General features: G+C 43.1%; 2 protein-coding genes across 6 annotated transcripts in view; both read right to left on the reverse strand.

The window, feature by feature from the left end:
* Positions 1-232: 232 nt before the first annotated feature.
* LOC116397910 (WD repeat-containing protein 26-like) lies at positions 233-8,929 on the reverse strand. 4 transcript variants are annotated; one of them, XM_031873822.1, is made up of 5 exons: positions 8,213-8,929; positions 6,898-6,997; positions 6,700-6,756; positions 5,458-5,492; positions 1,160-1,245 (listed from the first exon to the last, which is right to left on the reverse strand). In XM_031873822.1, exons 1-5 carry the CDS (start codon positions 8,509-8,511, stop codon positions 1,239-1,241), a joined length of 498 nt encoding a protein of 165 aa, XP_031729682.1. In that variant the 5' UTR covers positions 8,512-8,929; the 3' UTR covers positions 1,160-1,238. The 4 variants fall into 4 exon arrangements, 3 of the variants coding, with proteins under 3 accessions (XP_031729680.1, XP_031729682.1, XP_031729683.1); XR_004213727.1 differs by having other exon boundaries at positions 1,184-1,245; positions 5,458-5,598; positions 8,213-8,925; XM_031873820.1 differs by lacking the exon at positions 5,458-5,492 and having other exon boundaries at positions 233-1,245; positions 8,213-8,923.
* A 3,492-nt stretch (positions 8,930-12,421) lies between these two features.
* LOC116397907 (adenylate cyclase type 3-like) overlaps positions 12,422-15,824 on the reverse strand; it is a 32,097-nt gene continuing 28,694 nt past the window's right edge. For both annotated transcript variants that reach the window (XM_031873814.1, XM_031873813.1), the window contains exon 16: positions 12,422-15,767. In XM_031873814.1, coding sequence (XP_031729674.1) covers positions 15,588-15,767 — 180 coding nt within the window. In that variant the 3' untranslated portion in view covers positions 12,422-15,587. The remainder of the gene's footprint in view (positions 15,768-15,824) is intronic.

Here is a 15,824-nt window from a genome sequence, read left to right on the forward strand (position 1 = left end):
CTGGGTGTGGCTAGAGAAATTGAACTCAGTTTTCCAAAGATGTGATAAACCACAGTTAATTTATGTTTTAACAGGGGGGGGGGTAATCACTTTTTCACACAGGGCCATGTAGGTTTGGATTTTTTTCCCCCTTAATAATAAAAACCTTCATTTAAAAACTGCATTTTGTGTTTACTTGTGTTATCTTTGTCTAATATTTAAATTTGTTTGATGATCTGAAACATTTAAGTGTGACAAACATGCAAAAAATATAAGAAATCAGGAAGGGGGCAAACACTTTTTCACACAACTGTATATATTTGGCCTAGGTCAGTTTGATCCAGAGTTCCATATCTCAGCACCTAGTCTTGTTTTAAGCATGTACCACATGCTATTCACTGTGGACGCTCATGGTCCCCAGAGGATGCCGTCTTATGTTTTCATTGTTTATGGTGACTAAGATAGTTCCTCAAGCTCCCCCCCTCAGATCAAATTTTCAACTAAGGCTGACACCCTCGGGTCTGTTGGTCCAATGGTTGGACGATATGTTTCTCTGACCAAATTCTCATTGGTTGTACCATCGCTGGTGTAGCAGGGACATGTGGGTGAGAGAGTGTTCATGTCTATAATGAAGGGTTGCTTGTTTTGCTGCTATTCCAAGAATAAAGATCACAGTTTGGAACAATTTGTCTGTATCTGCCCACTACTGCAGACATTGGGAAAAGAGAGCACATGGACAGCTCTATCTGGAGCTGCTCTCAGCAGGAGGAGCTCTGAGGACCACTGAGGAGAGTAATACATGTACGTTGATGGAAAGGGATGAACCCTGTCTGTGTGGATTGGGTTCTATTGTGCTAGTGTTTTAGTGTTCTGTGATGGTCTTGTTGTTTTAGAGGATTCTACATCCGTTCCACAATGGAATTCTGTCACAAAGGTTGTTTGCAGCTTCAGTACTCAACCACAGTTCCGGGGGATTTGACACATTCTACTGCAACATGGAAAAAGTCAAATTTAAACATGAAGACAATGAGCAACATTTCACGTTGTAATTGTTGTTGTATTCTGTGTAAATGAAAACTCCGCTTCCATACACATTCCAGACAGCTTCTCTGTCTTCTGGTGAACTGACCCGCTCAGAATGTGGATACGCTCGGTGTTGTACTTGAGAGGGGTGAGCTCCGCTCTGAGGACCTGCAGGGCCTCCAGGACCTTTCCATCCTCCAGATACTCCAGATACTTCTGCTGCAGCAACAGGAACTTCATCCGCTACAGGAGGACAAGGCCCAAATAACAAATAATTAGTCTGCAATTAGTCTGTGTGTTCTGCAACATTTACTCTTGACATTTTGGCCTGGACCCAAACATTCAGCTATTTGGATGTTGGTGCATAGGATAGGTCTCGTTTTCAATTTTGGGTTTTAGATATTAGTTTTAGTTTTTTTGAACAAATACAAACATGCATAAAAAAAACACCAAACAATTTGGAAAATGTTTTTATTCATTAACAAAATCAATACAAATATCAACACGGTCAAATAAAATAATCCTTAAAGAGTTGCTAAACACCTAAACCTCTTTGTTCTGCTGAAAACCAACATATATGGGAATTAGTAGATGTTTAGTTGATGGATTCACTGTCACGGTTGGGCTTGGCGTTGTGTGTGTGCCTCCTGATCGTTGCTCATTCTCATCACCTGTGCCCAGTCACCTGTCCCTGGCTTTTTCCTCTGCCAACCCCACTCATTTCAACTCACCTGCCTGCAATCTTCTCATCACCCCACACACATTTATACTCCTCTGCTTTCCCTGTTCCGGTTGTCGGATTGTCATTTGTTCTTCCCCCGGGGTGCTTCATGTTTCGGCCTTGTCCCTCCCTGTGGGCTCATCTTGTCTCCAGTGTTCATCCCTCGTGTTTACCCTCTCCGTCCCATGGTTTGTGACACTACCTTTTTTGTGACTTTGCCTTTTTATTCAGTTTGGATTTTTTCCCGCTCCCTGTTGGAGTTGTTTTTGGTTCCTGTTCTTGACTGCTTGGTGCCCACTAAAGAACCTTGCATTTTACCTCACCTTGTTTCCTGTGTCTGCACCCGAGTCTCTGCTCTACACCGAAACCCTCACAGAAAACCGTCAACCCTCACATTCACGTCCAAATCTTAACATTTTAGTGCAAAGTATTTGAATTCTTTATATTGTGTTATAAATTACGTAGTGCTCCCTCTCACCCCACGGAGGGAAGTTTTGCCGCCGACCAGCAGCGCCTCGGAAGCACCATGAGGCATTCCTCTACCGCCACCATTTCACAACGGTGGCCGTGAGTCTTTTCAACTGTGGGCTCGCTGTTACGAGGTAATTCAAAAGGCCTGTTACAGGGACAGTGGTGTGGATTTGAGTACAGTGTTAGCAGCTGAGCTACCCACTAGACCAGTGATTCTCAACCAGTGGGTCGCGGGCCTTTGCCTGACAAAAAACAAAAATGCTTTTCTTTTGAAGGGGATTTTTTATGCAGCGGAGTGCCATCTATTCACTCATTAACAATATTTGGCGTTAATGCCTTGTAATGCTAATATCAGAAGATAAACTGAAAACTATACCTCCTGTCAAATGACACTAAGTATTGAATTGAAGACATGTCGGATGACTTCAAACAGACCACAGCTCGAATTAAGGCAAGTGGTCATTTTGCATTACAAATGGACGAATCTACAAACATGTGTGGGACGGGACTGACGGGAACAATTTCTCTGCACAAGAGAGCTCCCTATACTACGACTGCAGAGGACATTTTCAGCTCAGGTTCAAACTGCACCATCTTCTCATTAAATACATTAATGAGATCTAGATCACCTTGTACAGTTCAATCTTAGTGACAGACAATACTAGACGAATAGGACACAGAAGTTGGCAGACAGGCGTACAGACAGCATTGTCACAGCAGAGTATGCGCCGTCATCAGCCTTTGCTTTTTGGCTTGGACTTGGACTTGCATAGCATCTTTCTAGTCTTCCAACCACTCAAAGCGCTTCACATCCATTCATACACTGATGACAGGGGCTACCATGCAAGGTGCCACCTGCCCATCAGTACTGTCTAACCATTCACACACAGCAGGAACAGCCTGCAGGAGTAGTGTCTTTCCCAAGGACACATCGACATGGACTAGCAGAGCCAGGGATCAACCTGCCGATCCTCTGATTGAAGGACAACCCGCTCTATCACTGAGCCACAGTCGCCCCACTAGTGTATGAAGTCTCTGAGATGATTGGCAATCACAAACCAAACAGGCTCTGCTCTGACTTTAGGGTGAAAATGGTGTTATGGTGAAATAAGACTTTGGAAAGGATATTTTGAAATAAAAACTAGTGCTGTAAACTGTGTTGGTAACTGTATTGGATGACTTAAATATATATTGTAAGCGACGTGGGTGTATGATAAGAAATAAATCGGTCCAACACATTCTGGGTTTTCCTCATAACTTTAGTGACATCTCAACCAGAAGAGCTCAAAACCAACTTCTCCTCACTCTCCTCTTTTTCTCCTCTCTCCTCACTTAACCCTATCACCTCCAGCCGGGTGAACAGCACCCACTAGTGCTCATATTTGCTATCAGATCATCAACTAACATGTAGATACTGTACTGTAGATTCTAAATGTGTAAACAAGATGACAGACAGTAATTCAATATCATACTAAACTTATTACATTAGTCATTTAGCAGACGCTTTCATCCAAAGTGACTTACAATAAGTGTTTTCAACATAGGTGTTCAAGAGAACTACTAGTCACAAGAAGTCATAAGTGCATCTCCTTTTTTAAACAAGCATCTAAGAGCATAAACCAGAGCAGAAGTTAGTACTTCTTGAAGAGGTGAGTCTTCAGCCTGATGAAAGATAGGCAGCGACTCTGCTGTCCTGACGTCAGTGGGGAGTTCATTCCACCACTGTGGGGCCAGGACAGAAAACAGCCGTGACAGGGTCGATTGGCCGCAGGGACCTCTGAGCGACGGGGCAACCAATCGCCCCGTGGCAGCAGAGCGAAGTGGTCGGGCGGGGGTGTAGGGCTTGACCATGGTCTGGAGATAGGAAGGAGCTGTTCCTTTCACTGCCTGTAGGCTAGCACCAGAGTCTTAAACTGGATGCGAGCTCTTACAGGGAGCCAGTGTAGAGAACGGAGAAGGGAAGTTGTGTGGGAGAACTTGTTTGTACATGCACAATTATGTTTAAACCTGTGTTTATGTAATTATGTTTACATCACACAATTCCACTCTTACACATCCCCCCACCAAAAGTATCCTCACTTCAAAATAGCTGAATTTATAACCTAAGGTACACTTACCAACTTACGCTTAACACCAATATAAACAGGTAATAAAAAAGGAGCAACAGTAAAGAGTATAAAAAAAAATAAAAAAAATAGAACAGCATACACTTTTTTTTGTCTGTCCATAACAGTCTTTCTCCGTCTACATGCTTGTTAATCCACCAGCAAGAACAAGCAAAAGTTCATCCAACAGTTCCATAACATACTGGGGGATGCATACAGAGGCCAGACTTGGTCATTACTCCTTCAAAAGGCAGCACTACCGGAGACAGTTCACTGGAAGATCCTGTGGCAGTATTGTCTCCCACATGTGTTATGGTAGTGACAGCTCCTTAATATTAGTCTGAGTCCTATCTGGAGGCACAGTGGCTGGGCTCCAGTAAACATAAGGTTTGGAGCCAGAGAGTGCAATAAGCAATGAGGGACCTGGGCTGTTTGCTGCTGCAGCCCCTCCTGAAGGTGAGGGCGGATCCAACAGTTCATAGGCCACTCCAATGTCACCACTGCCAGAGCCTAACATTTGCAGCACTTTGAAAGGGCCAGACCACTTTGGCGACAGCTTTTGTCTACAAGGGCAGGAAGGTCAACGCACACCAAGTCACCCGGCTCATAGGCTGTGTGTTTCAACCGACAATCATAGTAGTGCTCTTATGTGAGGACAATAGCATCTGACTTGTGCCCCTTGCAGTGTCTTCTGCACACTGAAATGTCCAGAGAGTGAATGTCCACGTAATGTTTGAAATGCCTCCTTCTGTAAACTACTGGGTACTACGGTCTGTAAAACAGGGTCACCTGGTGGAGGTCTGACCTTGTGACATAAGGGACCATCAACAAGGCGGAGTCTCTCCAGTACCGTCTCATGTCAGGTGAGACTGCTTTAATGTTCGAAAAATGGCGGCCTACTGTCAGTCAACACCCAGTTCAGGATTATTTACAACACAGGATCAGCTTTTTGAGCTTGGATGAGGAACGGTCTGTTCATATTCAGGAGTGAATTGTCCATAGTTACCGCTGCAGTATCAGGTGATGCAGACTGCACCTGCGATATTATGTCCGCAGCAGGTGAGGCAGTGGGACAGACTCTGATGCCAGTTCAGTGGTTGGAGCGCATGAGAGTGACTCTGCTGTGTCTGTTTGCGTGTGAATGGAAACACATCTCACCTGATTGGCTGCAACCATAGCAGTGGTTTCTTCAGCTGTCAGAGGACGACAGGACATAGAGTCAGCATTGGCGTGTTTAGTTCCTTGTTTATATTCAATTGTCCAGAGCCATCTTCCTCAAGGAGAGAAGGGGTTTGTGGTCTGTGATGATGCGAAAGGGGTGGCCTGTCAAATACTGGCGAAAGGACCATATGATAGCCCACAGTTGTTGATCTGTGATCCATACGGATCCCCCCCCCCCCTCACGGTTTCGCACGGATGTGAACTCCGTATCAATTACACAGTTTAAAGTTAACCATCACAGTGTCAGTAAAACTTCATTTCAAAATCGTTATCGACCAATATTCAGTAAAATATGCGATCAGGACATCGGCATTTAGGTTTTTCTAGTCGCCAATCTCTGATAATGTTACATTGTAAACAACCAATCGTGTTTAAATGGTTAAATTGACAGGAGGAGAGCTAGTAATGTTAGCAGCATTGTTAACGGCCAATGAACGAAGGTTCCATTCGGTTATATTATGATGCGTTCAGGGTCTGTTCAGTGAAACAGAGCCTGAACACATCATACTCAAATTTACCTTGGCCCAAAATTTACCTTCGTATTGGGTCAAGGTAAATTTGAACGTTATCAAAATATAGCGGATAACGTTAAATGTAACGGACCACTGTCGATCCGTGATTTGCACGGATCCCCCCTCACGGTTCGGCACGCATGTGAACCGTGGATTAATTACACAGTTTAAGGTTAAACATCAGTGTGAAATAAAGTTGACTGACATCGTTCAGTAACATATGCGATCAGGACATCTGCATTTATGCTTTTCTGATCTCTGATAATGTTTCATTGTAAACAATCAATCATGTTTAAATCAACAGGAGAGCTAGTAACGTTAGCAGCACCGCTAACGGCTAACATACAGGGGCTTGACATCAAGCATGTCAAGTTTAATAACTTGACATGCTTGATGTATTTCTGTTCTCCGAGCTGACATTAAGTACTCATTGAAGTCTCGATTTAAGTCCTTGTGTTTTTCCTGTGCTTGTTCGATGAAACTTCTTGATGGTTTCCCTTTTTTATTCTGTGGTACCGACATAAATGTTTGAACGCAAGCACTAATTACTGGTGGTTTGTTTTATTTTGTCCCCATTTTCAAAGCTGTACATAAAATGTTTGTTGAACACGGCATAGAGACAAAGCTGTCTGTCAGTGGTCTGAGGAGTGTTGGGCTTGCCACTTACCACTATAGCACTCGGAGATTGCATCAACGCCTTTAGCTCATTCAGATCACTCTCAGCCTGAATAAAGAGAGGGAAAAAGCATGATCAACACAAACGGGGAAGGATTCACTAAAGATAAGACAATTACTAGACAAGCACTGACTAGCATAGATTTCAAGCACAGGTAAATTAGACATTAGATATAGATATGCATTTCACCTTGTCCCACTCTCCTTCCATGACATGATTGCGGAATTTTGTGGCAGAGGGGTGCTCCAGTCTGCAGCCCGACTCCTGCATCAGGAGGTCCACCGTCTGACTGTCAACAATGACACAGCAGAGGAAAAATCAATCAACGTCATAATAATAACTTCAGCACTCATGATCAATCTTTAATGCAATGACTGGAACTTGAACTTGAACAAGTAAAGTTGTGTCATGTGACCGACTGATAAATAACATATGATTGTGTGACAGTAAGCACAGAGCCACAGCAGCAGCACGGGGGGGGGGTAATCCAATCATCATGAAATATGAGGCCGAGTATTTACAGCTTCATTTCTAAACCTCAATAGAAGCTCCACATGTCCAGACAGAAAAACGTCATCAAGTACAGCCCTGGTTAGTTGTGCTTCTTGTGTGGAGAGATGCCCATCCTGGAGTTCTCTTTTTGTGTTTAGTGTTTTCTGAATGACTGAGAAGATCACCAAGGACTGTAACAACGCTGTTTTACCGTGTCTGTGCTACGGTTTGCAACAGGTTGGTAATGGAGCCTCAAATATCGACCAAGGACCAATATCCTTTTAGAACTCTCGGCCTTTGATAGTTTATTGCGTCCCATTTAACTGTGAGGACTTCCAGTATATTGACATGACTATGGGTCACACTGACATGTAAACACTGTGCTCCTCTCTCACAGGCTGCCACACACAGACTCATGAAGAGTAAATAGAACATGCAAACTCCATTTGAAAATTAAGCAACGTTGAGCAGAATGACTGAATTTGTCCCAACTTGACCTTTTTTTCAGAATGTTTTGGAGCAATTCTTCACTATGGCGAACATATCCACAGAGCTAAATTTGATAACATAATTAATATTTTTTTCCATTTAACAGGATGACAAACAGTTTGAATTCCATGAAAAACTTCAGGCCAGTGTTGTCTCATCTACTGCAGCCCCATGCTTTGTGGATCATGTATAGGCCTTCAGATGTGTACCATGTACCCAGGTGTGTTTATGAATGTTAGCAGATAGATAGATAGATAGATAGATAGATATAGATTATCTATATAGATATAGATATAGATAGATAGATATAGATTATCTATCTATCTATCTATCTATCTATCTATCTATCTATCTATCTATCTATATAGATATAGATATAGATATGAATGACAAGCATCCCACTGCTGGTGCTCTGAGAGGCTGGCTTTGTTTCTCTCCCATGACTAGAGAGAAGACAACATGTCCACAGGTCACTGGAGGATCATTCTGTTGACAGTAAGTGATGTCCAGCTGGCTCACTTACTTGAGACCGAGGTCGTGTAAATGTTGTCCTATCAGCCGGATGACATCCTCCTCAGACTGGGACAAACGCTTCTTCTTCTTCACGCCCGAGTTGGCCTCCGCCGTGCTGTTGCTGTTGTTGGACGGAGGCTGAGCTGACACTCCGTTGTTGTTACTGACGGTGTTTCCATTGTTTGGGGCCGACTCCGTTAGAAGTCCGTTAGAGTGAGCTACTCCGGTGGAGGACGACTCGCTGTTCTGCGCACCGTTTGGGCAGTACTGTTCTGAATCTCGGTCCTGTCCTGCCCCGTTAGCCTGCATGTTACCACGGTGTATGCAGAGGACTCGCTGTATATATATATATATATATATATAAACAAAACCACCAGTACTGCCGCCGAGAGGCCCACTGACCTAGATGCAGCCTCGAACTGCCCTGTTCACCTGCGGCCGAGTCTCCGTGTTTGTTTCGCGGCGGTGTTGGTGACGATAACCCGGATTATGACTCGCACGATGAAGAAACGGAGACCAGAGTTATTTCGACGGCCACATTTTGAGAAACCCCGTGCTGTTGTTTGCTGTCAGGTGCGGTCAAAGCCTCGGTGTGTTGCTGGGTCGAGCTTGTTATTGTTGCTCTCAGACAGCTGCAGCTTGTTATAGACATACACAGTGACGTCAGAAATTCCTTCACGTCTTTTTGCGCGTGCTGCGCATTGGCTGCGTCGTCGTTAGGGGCGCTATCCTCTATTTTATTTATTTATCTATAATGTCTCAATTTAAATTGTTCAAGTTACAGCCCGCTGATATTGTGGTTTATTTCTGTGTTTCAGTGTCAGCCTATTATATTATAGCCTGGTATAAAAACATCAGGCCCAGTCGCTCACACCATAATTGCTTCTTCATATTTTAATGCAGTAATGGTTATACAGGAAAAGATCAATTCAAATGTGAATGATTCAAATCATTTGATAAAAGATGAGTATTAAAGATGACTTCATTCTCACTGCGGGCTCTTCTGCACATTCATTGGCCTTCACAATGGGTGTTCTTGACAAATACTTTCAGGTCATTTTCTTATGTTGCCCTACGCTGTTATCTCAAAGATCCAATCCTTCCACAGTCCCAGCACCTTAGGGATGGTGTGACACAATTTGAAACGCTTAAAAAAGCCTCAACAGTTTAAAATCGACTCAATCATCTGTGTCCAGTGTTCTAAAGTAGTCTGTCACATTTTGTATCCTCACTATGAAAGATGTTCAAATTCACCTGCTCTGTGCTGCTGGAAGGGGCCCTCAGGGTCAGCTCCGGGGGCCTCACGTGTCTGTGTTACGGTGCTGGATTACTTGCCTGTAAAAAGTGTAGGCTACCTGCAGCCCCAACACTAGCAGATCCAGTGGAACACTTGTGCTGTCCAGGGTCCTTCTACTCAGTATTAGACTGCAGTGTCAATGTTATCGTAAAAAGCCCACCTGCTCACTCAACTCTGTAGAGTTAGATTGACTAAGCTTTTCCTTTGAGGCCAAATTATTTGTATTTTAATCAGTTTCTCAAAAAGGGCAACAAAGATTACATCAGTTGTGGATACATATTAAAAGTATTTCCAAACAAGCCAGGCCCCTGCCTGTCAACAAGTTGTACTTATTTTTAACAGATTACAATTACATGTGCGCACCCAGATGAGGGAGAGTGCTTTCTGCAGCTTCAGCATCAGCAGAGAGAAAGCCCGATGTGTTCACAGACAGCTTCAGCATCAGGTGAGTATTGAATATTCCTTACACATAAAATAACAGTTTATTGGATCGTGAATAGTACAGAGCGTGGAACCAGGGTGCCCCTTTAATGGAGTATTTGCTGCAGAAAATGACAAATAAATAAATGAAACAATAAATGAATTACATGAAAATACTCATAAAACAATGTTGAGTTGTATGTTGAACCTTCATTGAGCTTCTTTGTCAGTGAAGGCTTTTTTCCCTTTAACTAGGACAAACTGCAGACTTGTATTTTATTGTTTCTTGTATTACTTATCTTCCATTCATCTACTGTTTACTTCACTTGCACTTTCAGATTTGTACCCACAACTGTACATTTTGTTAATACCACTTTCTGATATATTAATTGTAGTATTAAGATGCCTCATATTTTTGTAGTGTTACTTATCTTAGATCCGGGGGTTTTCTGGCCCGATACGGGGCTACCTACTGACTCAGCTCTCTATTAAAAGATTGGCGAGCTGGTGTTCTGTCAAGGAAACTCGCCTGGCTTCTGCTAACTACCGTTACTCCTGACGTCTACCCTGCTTCCTCCGGTAACGTGCACTCGGCCGAGGGGCCACCCTGGCCGGGCGCTTCTACCAGTCGCGTCAGTTATGGCAGCTTTCCTCTTTTGGATCCGGGCTCTTGGTAAATTGCCAGGTTCGATTTTAACGGCTAGGATCACAACTAAAACCGTAAGGGACTGTTAAGTGGACCGGTCACTAGGATAACCATTAAGAACTCTTGTTAACATACAATAGATTTAACCTTTTACTGCCATGAGGAACTTTTACTACTTGGGCAAATGAATTCTCTTGAGAAATTTACTTTAAATGCAGATTAGATATTTATTGCAGGATATATTAGCAGGGGCACAGCTACAGCTCACATAAAATAATACGATGCTTGATTCGATCAGGTTACAATTTCTTCTTAGATTATACTCATTAGTTTCGATGCCGAGGCGGCTCGGTGGAGCTGGATTCACGATGTTATAAAAAAGTCCTTTTGGGGTTTTTAGGAGCGAAGGTCCGGCCTGACCTTCAGCTCCTCCTGCGCGGCCAACGAAGTCCGTTCAGCGATCCCTCAGGCTCAGTACAAAGTCTTTAGGGCGGCTGCGTCCATCTGTTGTCCGGTTGTTAAAGTCAAACAGGGGGGAGAGGAAAATCTCCGTCTTTCAATCTTTGGCCACTAACGGCTGTCTTCTTTCCGTGAACAGAGACGAAGTCCTCCGATGCGGCTGTCCAACGAGGTCCAGTGTTTCTCCATGGAGCACTTGGTCGGCGTCCCGCGATGAATCCCGTCTTGCTATTTGCAAGTCTCTCTTTTTATAACACTTTGAGCTCTCTCTCCCCCCCCCCTCCCCAACACTTCCTAACTCGGCACATGATTATCATGACATCATTGATTATGTGTATGTGCTGCGAACAACACCCATCTTTCTGTGTGTGTGTGTGTGTGTGTGTGTGTTCTGGAAACTACCTAACTTCCCTGTGTGGGTGCTCTCACTTCCTCAATGCTCTGAGCATGTCAGGTTACACCCGTGTATGTGCTCGGACAACACTCCATCTGTTATGATCTCAGCCTTTAAGGCCCCCACCCTGCTTACATCAGCTTTCCACACACACACAGACTTCAGTTTACTCAGTTACACATACATTATTATTATTATCAGTTTTACATTTGTTAAATCACTTCATAATTCTACATACTACACACTTGCATTAATATGATTATTAGATTTCATCCTTTAACTCCAAGTATACGCTTTATGTCCCCTTAGCCTGATTCACATACCGAACATGTATTCCTTCATTTAAGGCAGCTCTCCTGGGATCTCAACTCTTTTTGACACTTACCTGTACATATACATTACACAATGCAGTATATAGTAATGTAATCTCTCTTTTCAAAGCACCAAGCTAAATCTATTTCACTTAGCATGCGCAAATAAAGCAGCCAAAATCAAAGCAATGCAGCAGCTGTGATGCCGGAGCGATTCATTAGCCGATACTCTGCTCCATCCCGTCACCCTGCAGACGTGTTGAGCTCTTCCACAGTCAAGGTGCTGTAGTTTCCACCTACTGTGCAGTAATCATTAGACTGAAGCACGTCTTTTGGGATTTTTTTTAATTAACTCACCTTATGATGACAACTGAAATGAAAGAGGGTACACTAAATGAGAATTCTTTCAACTTAAAACCAGAAGTGGGATCTACAGTTTATCTAATTGAAACCACTAAAACTGTGGAATCAGAGTTCTTTATCAAATTTTGACAAAAGCTGAACGGAAACAACAACTAGAACCACAAGATTGAATCGGTTTGTTGTTCTGATGCCATCAGCTGGCCTTGCTGCCGCGGGCTCTCCGGACCACCTGTCAGTGTTGTGTTGTTGCTCTAGATCATCACACATTATTCAAATGTTGTTCCCAAGCCTGAGATTCTTTTACATTACAAATCAGGAAACAGCTGTGGTTTCATTTAAAGCCATTCCTTTATGATTGGCACTTTCACATCTATGTAAGAAAAACAAAACAATGTCCGTCATTTCCAATAAATAAATCTGACCAATAAACACTGTCTAAACTCTACGTGCAACTAGGACACATTCAGTCCTTTCACGTTTTCCCTTTAAATAGAACAGAACTTGTACATTACATTATAAAAATATGAATTAAAGGGGAAGGAATGATTTAAGCTTTCCTGAAGAGGAATGTCAGGTTTGTAGAAGAAGAAACTATTGCACTTTCATCCCATTCTACAGAGACATTAATGGGCTTTACCATCAGCAGAGGAATAAGCAGTATACATTTACTTTCCCTCTAAACACACATACAGTACATCTGCTTCCTGCCAGGTGGGTGTGCCGATTCTGCTGCATGTCACTGCTGTCATCCCAAATACAAACTTCAGGGGAGTAATGTCAGCAGTTCCCTTAATGCAATTAGAATTTGGTGTGTAATCACAAGCAAATGTTTGTGGCTAAAGAGAACCCCTGCATGCGAGTCATGACCTATTGATAGCCTTGCTCACCTCCTCCAAACACCCGCTTTGCCTGCAATTGGTCCAAAATGTCAGTAATTAGGTCTGATTTAGGTGTCAAGCCTTTGCACCTTACTTCCACCTTGGGTAGAGGGACCAAGATGACCCAGGTGGTGAGACCTCCTGAAGCTGTTAGAAGACGTGTCCTCCTAGGAGTCAATTAGACCGTCTGTGTACACAAAGCCACACAGCCCAGGTATGTGAGGGCCTGTGCGATTTCTGTGTGGACCAAAAAAGTTTTTGGACCACCAGACCTCATCAGCCAAGTGCAACTGTAAAAACATTGGCAACATTGGTAAACGTCCATGTCCATTTTGTCCCTGGACACAACCTAGCAAGCAGAGACTAACAAGACACACAGATGATTGCAGATGAACACAGATGAAATGGAGTTGATCCAAATCTTGAGCTAACAACGTTGAAAGGTGCAACTAGTTCAACGTCATGGATCTGAACTTTTTGTTGCCGTCGTCATTTTACAATATGAAATTTACTTTCTGACTGTATTCTAAAATCTTTCATTCCAGCCTTCTTCTTCCACATGACTACTATGCAGTTAAAGGAAAATTCCAGTTTATGACAGCTTGTGTCCTTTTTGGCTTTTCAAACATTGTTCTCTCCATGTTAATTGCTGAGATCATATGTCAAAGTGACATCACTGAAATAGGTCTAATGGGTCAAGAAACAGGAGCAGTCAGATATTCACACAGGTTGGATACAAACACTTTCATCAGCTCATCTATACCATTTTATATTAAGTGTAAACTGAAAGTGAGTCACCTGAAATCCCAGGAAAACTGTGCACAAAACTACAGGAAGTGCAGCCAAATTTGAAAACTGTAATTGATGAATCATTTTACAGTTTGCCTTCTTTTTCTCTTCAAATAAGTTTGGCTAACCTGCTGCTGTGTTTCCAACCTGCCCGATCCTCTGACTGCTGGTGGGTGTCTTTTAGTAATGTCATCGTGTCTGCTCATCTCAGCTATCAACTGTACAATAACCAATACAAATTCTGACCAGAGTAAGTTGAAATAAACAGGAATACTGTGAAAGGACTCTGAGAATCTCCCCTGCCTGTAGAAGGCCATGGAATGGTTTAACTACATGAAAACATGGTGATCACAGCTGTCATAGGCACTTCCATCAATCCACAATAAGTTTGAAAAATATTTCTTTCATATGTGCTACCCTCTGGACACCGTCACCTATCCGTCCCCTAAAACACACAGTACACACACGTGTTCTCCTTCATGTTCAACACTCTGAGGCACAGAAACACCCAGAAGCCAGCGCTGCAGTGTGCTGTACGAGCTCCAGGAGCAGAGAGGAGAGCACAGCACTGACACATCTGATCAGAAGGAGAGAATACTTTCACTGTGGAAAAATACACTATGCGCACACACTATTATACACAACCACACATTGGCAGCAACAGGTGGCAGATCAGTCTGTATCGTCACACTCTGGCCTCTCATTGGTCCTCTTCCACATCCTCTTCCTCATCAAAGACAGGAAATCTGAGCTCAGATCAGTTCGTCAGGTTTCCATACATGGAAGTATTCTGTAAATGGGCAGCGGTCCAAAATTTAGTCTGGGCTTCCAAAAGCCAGGGAGTGTGACTGTGCTGAGGGTGTGTGTGTGTGTCTGTGATCAATGTTCTGTTTTTATCTGAGACATGTCTATGGAAAGACATAAAGACCATCATTGTATTTAAATGAAATGAAGTCAGTTTGAATTAGTCATCCTCATGCTCACAATTTACAATCAAATAAATAACTGTTCTATAAATCCAATCTGTTCTGTAGTAAGATGACATATGATTGGACCTGAATTAAATGCAGTGAGTTTTGATAGCTGAGTGGTTAAGGTGCATACCACAGAACAACTTCACCAGTCTGACCAGTAGCTGCTGAACCTGATCCATCTGTTATGAGTGACCATGTGTGTGTCAGAGCCTGTTTTCACTCATAGACACCGTCAGTGTGGTGGAGAGATGTGGAGAAGCTGTTCCATGTCACAGGAGAAGCTTATTCCATACTCACTAATGACATTCCAATTACCTCCATTACGTTAGGATGGGGGCAAAACACTGGATCTCTTTCAAAGAATCTCTTGACATTTATTTTAGATTTACAAGTTTTTATAAACTGCTGCCATACATGATTAAATGTGTCTGTCAGTCCACTAGGTGGCATGACAACCCTCAACTTTACTGCTGTATCTAGATGCCTGGTGTTCCTGTCAGTTTGTAATCTTTCCTGTTAATTCATTCATTTATCCAATTCTTCATGTTTTGAGTTCCATGGTTCATCTTGAACATGATATTCAAATACAATCTCTACTGGCACATATATCTTTCCACAGACAGTGAATATGTGTATGTGTGTGTGTGTGTGTGTGTGTGTGTGTTCAGTAGTGAGTGGTGGGTTGTCACAGGTGTGTATGAAGTGTGTCAGTGGTGTTTTAATTTGACTTGTAAACATTCAGGTATTAGAGCAATTTTAGGCAAATCACTTTATATTCCAAAAACTCTCTCCACTGCCTCGCCCTGCAGTCATCACACCCTAGAGGTGATCGCTGGGGAGTGTGTGTGTGGTCCTTAGCTGTCCACCACCTGGTGAGGCAGAGTGACAGAGGAGCCATTAATAAATGAGCCTTGTTTGTCTCTTCCCTTGAGAAAATAAGTGAGCAGTTCCCCTTTCCCCTTCACAAAGATGGGGCCCCTCCTCACAAAGCGGAAGCCGTACCCCTTCAGGATGTTGTAGCAGTCCTCCACCACCTGGGGGCCACACACACACACACACACACACACACACACACACACACACACACACAC

The sequence above is a fragment of the Anarrhichthys ocellatus genome, unplaced genomic scaffold (genome assembly GCF_004355925.1).
Source record: "Anarrhichthys ocellatus isolate YVR2014 unplaced genomic scaffold, GSC_Weel_1.0 scaffold75, whole genome shotgun sequence".
NCBI classification, from domain to species: domain Eukaryota; kingdom Metazoa; phylum Chordata; class Actinopteri; order Perciformes; family Anarhichadidae; genus Anarrhichthys; species Anarrhichthys ocellatus.

Excerpts from the sequence above, each read along its gene's own strand:
- LOC116397910 (XM_031873820.1), bottom strand. The coding sequence starts at position 8,511 with ATGCAGGCTAACGGGGCAGGACAGGACCGAGATTCAGAACAGTACTGC. Across the intron at positions 6,998-8,212 it reads TTACACGACCTCGGTCTCAA|TCAGACGGTGGACCTCCTGA; the intron begins GTAAGTGAGCCA and ends CATTGTTGACAG. Across the intron at positions 6,757-6,897 it reads TGGAAGGAGAGTGGGACAAG|GCTGAGAGTGATCTGAATGA; the intron begins GTGAAATGCATA and ends CTCTTTATTCAG.